General features: G+C 50.4%; 1 protein-coding gene across 5 annotated transcripts in view; it reads right to left on the bottom strand.

Annotated features, from left to right (window-relative positions):
• Positions 1–5,304, bottom strand: part of LOC133270764 (transducin-like enhancer protein 4) — a 101,177-nt gene extending 95,873 nt beyond the window's left edge. For 4 of the 5 annotated variants that reach the window (XM_061456243.1, XM_061456244.1, XM_061456246.1 and 1 more), the window contains exons 1-4: positions 4,999–5,301; positions 4,466–4,563; positions 3,300–3,363; positions 1,866–1,910 (exon numbers count right to left, since the gene is read on the bottom strand). In XM_061456243.1, the coding sequence (XP_061312227.1) occupies positions 1,866–1,910; positions 3,300–3,363; positions 4,466–4,563; positions 4,999–5,043 (252 nt within the window). In that variant the 5' untranslated portion in view covers positions 5,044–5,301. Of the gene's footprint in view, positions 1–1,865; positions 1,911–3,299; positions 3,364–4,465; positions 4,564–4,998 lie in introns of all 5 variants that reach the window. The other variant, XM_061456245.1, reaches the window with a different exon arrangement.
• Positions 5,305–6,276: the final 972 nt, after the last annotated feature.

Genomic DNA, 6,276 nt, shown 5'->3' with positions numbered 1-6,276 from the left:
AAACGAGTCTGACTGCAATGCTTGCTTTCAAACGCATGTACAAATTTGTTACATTGGTGGTCTGTAAGGACTCTGGTCTTTTCTAGTATCTCCTACTTCAATGATTTATTTATTTTTAATGTGACCTGAAACAATCTGGCTATTCATTTGAGAACAGACCGAACACCTCTGAGTCAGCAACAAGTCTGTCCACCAGCACCCACAACCTGAATCAGGTCCAGAAAGACATCACGTATGTACAATCTGATCAGCTGCAGTCAGCCTCCTCCTCCTCTCAACTATTTGTTAAACACTCTTGTTGTGTCTTCACAGTACCTGTAAGGTGGGCATTTGAAATCAACACTTCTACATATAAGTCTGTAAAACAACACATATATACAAGGTCCCCTAAGTTTGGAACTGCAGATGCAAAATCCTTTGTGGCAGGAAATGCCACTGTCTTCACATTTGTATGCCATCTAAGACAAATGATCCTAATCAGTACTCTGGCATTTTGGATGTTAATGGAATACAAAATATAATAAATAACATGAAAAAAACCACACATTTGACTTGTATGTCTGATCCCAACAAGACAATGAAATCCTATTTCCACAACCCAGAGAAGTTCCAAATCCCTAACTTTGAACAGAAATGCATACAAACCAATTTTCAAATGGTCTTTCTTTTCCCATCCAACGTTTCCTTATTTCTTCCGTTTACACTCCCCAGCAATGCTGGCAGATTGCTCAATGGTTTGCTAAAATGAGTAGGCAGTATTAAACTCCACCATATAAAAAGTTCCCTTACTGGGAAAGAGGTCAGATATTTAATCCATTCTCCCCTACAGAGGTTAAAAACACCCATTATCAAATAAGAAACTCTGATTTACACTACCATGTTCCATCTGATTAATCTCCTGCTAATCTTGGTCTAAGTGGTAAACTTCAAGGCACAAAACTGATAGCAGCCTTCCAGTACTTAAAGCTTTCCTACAAGAAAGCTGGAGAGAGTGACTGCTTTACAAGGGCCTTTAGGGATAGGACAAGGGGTAACACCTTTAAACTGAAAGAAGCTAGATTTAGATTAGGTATTAGGGAGAAATTCTTCATTGTGACGGTGGTGAGACACTGGAGCAGGTTGTCCAGAGAAGCTGCGGATGTCCCATCCCTGGCAGTCTCAAGTCCAGGCTGGACAGGGCTTTGAGCAACCTGGTGTAGTGGAGGGTGTCTCTGCTTATGGCAGGGGGGCTGGAAGTAGATGAGCTTTACACTCCTTTCCAACCCAAACCATTCTATGGTGATATGCTAATGTCCTTGAAGAAAGCTCACTTACTCTTTCATGTCTGAGATGACAAGACACTGGTTTTGGACAAAGGTCCAAGTAGCAGCCTGAGCAAAACAAAAAACAGCTGTGCATCAACTGCTTTTGTAGCTCCAACTTAAAAACAACCCAGGTTCACCAAAGAGAACAGTCTTTTCTATATACAAACACAAATCCTTCAACACCTAATATGCCTTCATCACGTCACTATCATCCCAAAAAGTAAACCCCAAAAGTTTGAGGTCAGACAGGTCTGAGGGCACAACCTACATACCCATCCCTACACATATACAGCCTCCCCATGCAGTACAGGACCATTTGCAAGTGCAGAGATTGCATGTGGAAAGTCAACCAAGTAACATACAGCTGGCAGCCAAGACCATAACCCTATGCAAAGCCTGTACACCACACACAAGGCTGAGGCTTCAGGGCCAGGTTAAGGACAAAAAAATATCCTGCGCACTCAAGCATGCAATTAAAGCACGTCACACAGAACACACATATCTTTTAAGACTGATTGGAGAATTGTACAGAGCATTCTTACACAAAAACTATTTACCTACCTGTTTATGCATCTCTATATTCAGTCCATATGACATCTCGTAATACTGAGAAAGAAGAAAATTACTCTATTAGACCTTGCAATTGTTAAAACTATGCGAAAAATTACTTTGAATCAAACATCATCTGTACAAGGACATACACACTTACAAACATTTACTGGCCTTGAATTGCTCCTGGAATTCAAAAGAGCATTTCACAGCAACATTTTTTTTTTTTTTCATTTTTGCTTTATCTACATTGTTTCGTGGCAAAAAAAACTGCCATAAAACATGGAAAAAAAAAAACACTCAGACAACAAAATATCACAAAAAGTAATCACAACCAGAGTTAAGGATTAGGTGCAGAAAAAAGGCCACACAGAAAACGCTCAAGATTTTACTCCCTAGCACACATAAAAGATGCCAAAAAAACACCCGAAATGCTTGAAGCCAGACACACATTTAAATCGGCAATATCTAATGGACCGGTTATTCAATATTTTAAATTAAACACACAAAATTCTACAATTAAATAGCGAAGTTGCAAAAAAATAAAAGCATGTAAAATCAGAGCCAAAGCAGACACACCAATCTAACTATGCCCTGTTTGCTCGAGTATCACAGGAAACTCTGTTCAGTATGTAATGTTAGCACCAAGCAATCCCCAAGACTTAGGTTTAACAAGGACCAAAAAGACAACTGTGAGCCTTAACATTTGCCTGTGGTCTTGGTTAAGAATTTTTCAAGGTTATTTACTCTTTTTGTGAATGCGAAGAGTGTCATTCAACACGTACACATGGAAAATAGCTAATCCCTCATAGATGTACAGGAGAACAGACAGCAAGAGCTCCTCTGGAGTTATCACGATCCATCGTCCAATCGTGAATTTAGAGATAACTTCCTATGCACATCATTTAACCAGGCAGACCACAATCATTGAGGAAATCACTCTCATAGATGAGATCCCTGCCATTCTGAATTTAGGGAAACAATGAACCAGCTGCCCAGGTACAACAGTTCTTCTAAGAAGTAGGCTTTGGGTCTGTATCCGTACAAGTGCAATTTCGGCTTACTCCCTTCACAGGAATAAATGTTACCCCAAAACGATTTATAGAGATATGATCACTGGGAGAAGTCAGCGAAAGTGAAACGTCATCCCCAGGTACACTACGGAAGTTGTTCACAGCTTTAAAAGGCTGGCAAGTTATCTGCTAGCATTTGGAAGAAACATGCCCAGTTGCTGACAAAGGTGGACGCAGGTTTCAGAGAGAAACTAACTGCAATGAACAAGTTAAAAACCCCTGAAACTAAGAATTTATAATGGAATCACTGATGCAACCTTAACAACAGCAGCTCTACTATAATCTTTCTGTTCGCCTCCAGCAATCCGAACGTATTTCGGTCTCAGTATACCAAGCCAATAGACATTTTGAATTCGTTATGCAGCTTGCTTACCATGACATAATGTCGCTGCATCTCTGTCTTCTCACTGGCCAGTTTTTCACATTCTAGCTTTAAACTGCTCAAGACATAAAAAGGAAAAGCATGGGTACTTCATAACACAAACCTGACATTCTTCTGAACACAGGTTACTCCCCTTTTCAAGTATTTCTCCAACACACAAATAGAAATATGCATTCCAGCTCTTGCTTGGGAGTTCAGGGTGGGGTCTGTACTTTTCCTCTTTCAAGAGACACTGTGCAATACCCTCATCCTGATTTAAGCAAACTGCATACAGTACACAGGAGAGTATTTTTCTCCAACTAAAAAAAAACAACACTAGTTCACAGAAGCAGCACACAGGGGTTCACACCTACAACACTTAAGCTTGAAAAGCCACTTACAAATCCGTAATTTGGGGTTTGGCGTTTTTATTGGAAAGAGTTTCAGAGACACCTCTTGCTTTCACTCAACCCCCAGGGGAATCAAACACGTATCACCACTTCAAGGAGCAAAAAGTTGATGGATTATTTTTTTTTCTTTTCTGACGACAGAACTGCAAGGAAAACACGGCAGGCAATTTATGGAATATCGTGGTAAACACGAGCACCTCCGCTATTGGGGATTTTTTGTTTGCTTGTTTTAGGAAGCCGGCTAAGCAATCCTGCCAGAAGTCACTTGTCACTCTGAGGACACAGCACTTTTCCACCTAAGGATAATGAAATAACTCGCTGCCTCACTTCCAGGTTATCTGCAGTTGACATGTCAATGAAAGGCGCGAGGGGGCCGAGCCAAGACAAGATGCGTGTCCTGAGCGGCATTTTGAAGGAAAGCGAAGAGGACGAGCCCAGACATCCACACGTTTTTCCATTAACCCCCAACACCACCCCCTCCCTGCCATAAAAATCCCATAGCCCTAAACAGAAAAAAAAAACAAAAAACAAACATCACACACTGGAGCGTGGGGATAGCAAGAAAACCCACTCGCCCCACGCCGCTCGGAGCCCTTGCAAGCGCCCGTCGCGGAAGCCGGGACCGGCGGAGGGATGCGGAGGGGCTTTAGGAGCGGCGGCCGGCTCGGATGGGTCCGCTTCGCTCCGCGCCCGGGATCCGCCCGGGGGTCCCGGGCCCGCGGCGAGCGGAGATCCCGCGCGGGGCTCAGGGAAAGTAGGCTGCGTTACCTGTGGTACTGAGCCTGCAAGAACTGAAACTCCTCCTTAATCCGATCGCAGGACTCGGAAATGGTGAATTTAAAAGGCTGCGCTGGCTGGTGAGGAGCCTGCAAGCAAGCAAGAGCGGGTCTTTTAATCGCCCCCTCTCGCCCGCCCGTGGCTCCCCCCGCCCGGTGGCCGCCCGCCGCTGCGCCCGGCTCCTCGGAGGCGCCGCTTCCCTCGGGTCCCCACCCGGCCTCCCGCCTCGGCCCGGCGACGCGATGCCCGAACCTCCCCAGGCTACTGCCCCGACGGGGCTGCCGACGGAACACGGCCTGCGCGGGAGGAGGCATCGCCCGCCCGAAACTACAGCACCGGCCACAGCTGCTGGACGCGGGGCGGGCGCCGCGTCCGCCGCCGGGACCGCCGGGCGGGGGGGCAACACAGAGGAGTCAACCCCGGTCCGAGGCGGCGGCGGCGCGGCGGACAACAATAAGAAAATGGCTACAACTCCGCGGTGCCCGCGTTGGAGCGCTGCCCGCGGGGCCGCCGCCACCACTCACCGGGTGCCGGGTCTGCGGGTACATCTTGCTCAGGTCACGGATCATCCACGCCGCTTCAGGGGGCGCTGGAGGCCGGAGCGGCAGGGATCAGCGCTGTAGGCGCGGCGGTGGCGGGCAGGGACGCCCCGGCCCTGCCGCCCCGGAGCTGGCGGGGCACCGCCGACAGCAGCGGGGCGCGGCGGCGACGGCGGCGGCGTCCGCGGCGTGCAGGGGCCGCTGCCACATCCCCCGGGGGCGGTCAGCTGGTGGCGCCGACCGGCTCTCCGGAGCGCCGCCGCTCCGCGGGCTCTGGCGGGCGGCGAGCCCCGTGCGGTGGTGGGCGAGAAGCGGGAGGAGGAGGAGGGAGGGGAAAGCCCCTCCGCCGGCGCCGTGCGCGCTCCGGCGGAGATCCCCGCCGGCAGTTTTCTCTTCTGCAAACTTTTATTGCTGCCGGCCCGGCGGAGAAGGGCGGCTCGCGCGGGCGGTTCAGGCGGCTGCCCGGAGGTGCGGTGCGCTTTTGTGTGCCGGACTGGTCCTCGCTCCTACCGGCCGGACCGCATCTCCCCTAGCGCTGTCGGGCCGCTCTTTTCCCGTTGTGTTGTCGGGTTTTTGTTTGTTGTTTTAATTAAAAAAATAAAAAGAGAGCGGGAAAGATGAAGCAGCAGATACGCTCCGGGCTGCTTTATTAATGTCTTTTTTTTCTCTTTCCCCTCCTCGCCTTTCAAAACTCCGGTAAGTGGAGGCAGCAGCTGCAGCGCCACGCAGGACGGAGCCCTGTGCTCGGTCCGCTTCGGTCCGGTACGCTACAGCTCTGCCCGGCGCAGCCCTGCCCTGCCCGGTCCGGTGCGGTGCGGTGCGGTGCGGTGCAGGTGCGGTCCGTCCGGGCCCAGCCCGCCGCCGCTCCGCGCCGCTCGCACAGCCGGCTGTGGCGCGGTGACTCCTTTGACCAAATTTAGCCGCGGCTCGTTATTAGCATTCTGATACATATTCAGGCAGCCGGAAGGGCCGCCGCCGCCGCGGGGCACCCTGGGAAACGCAGTCCTCCCGGGGGCACCGCTCTCAGCCGCACCCGCCCTCTGCCGAGTACAGGACTTCAACTCCCGGCGACCACCGCGGGGCCTCCCGCAACCCCCTCCCTCCCGCCCCCCCCCTCTGCCGCTCCGCCCATGGAGGGCGTCGCCGGTAACCAATAGGCGGCGGCAGCACATTAATCGCCGTTCTGTATTAATGCCCATCATTCCGCCGGTGACAAATGGGCATGCGGGCCCGGGGCTGGAGGGAGAGAGGGGAGGGCGGCCC

This window comes from Pezoporus flaviventris, unplaced genomic scaffold, assembly GCF_033815535.1.
Source record: "Pezoporus flaviventris isolate CSIRO_AGI_PZ_B2104156 unplaced genomic scaffold, CSIRO_AGI_Pfla_v1 ptg000022l, whole genome shotgun sequence".
NCBI lineage: Eukaryota > Metazoa > Chordata > Aves > Psittaciformes > Psittacidae > Pezoporus > Pezoporus flaviventris.
The sequence above is the reverse complement of the archived record's forward strand: the minus strand, read 5'-3'. Positions and strand labels throughout refer to the sequence as shown.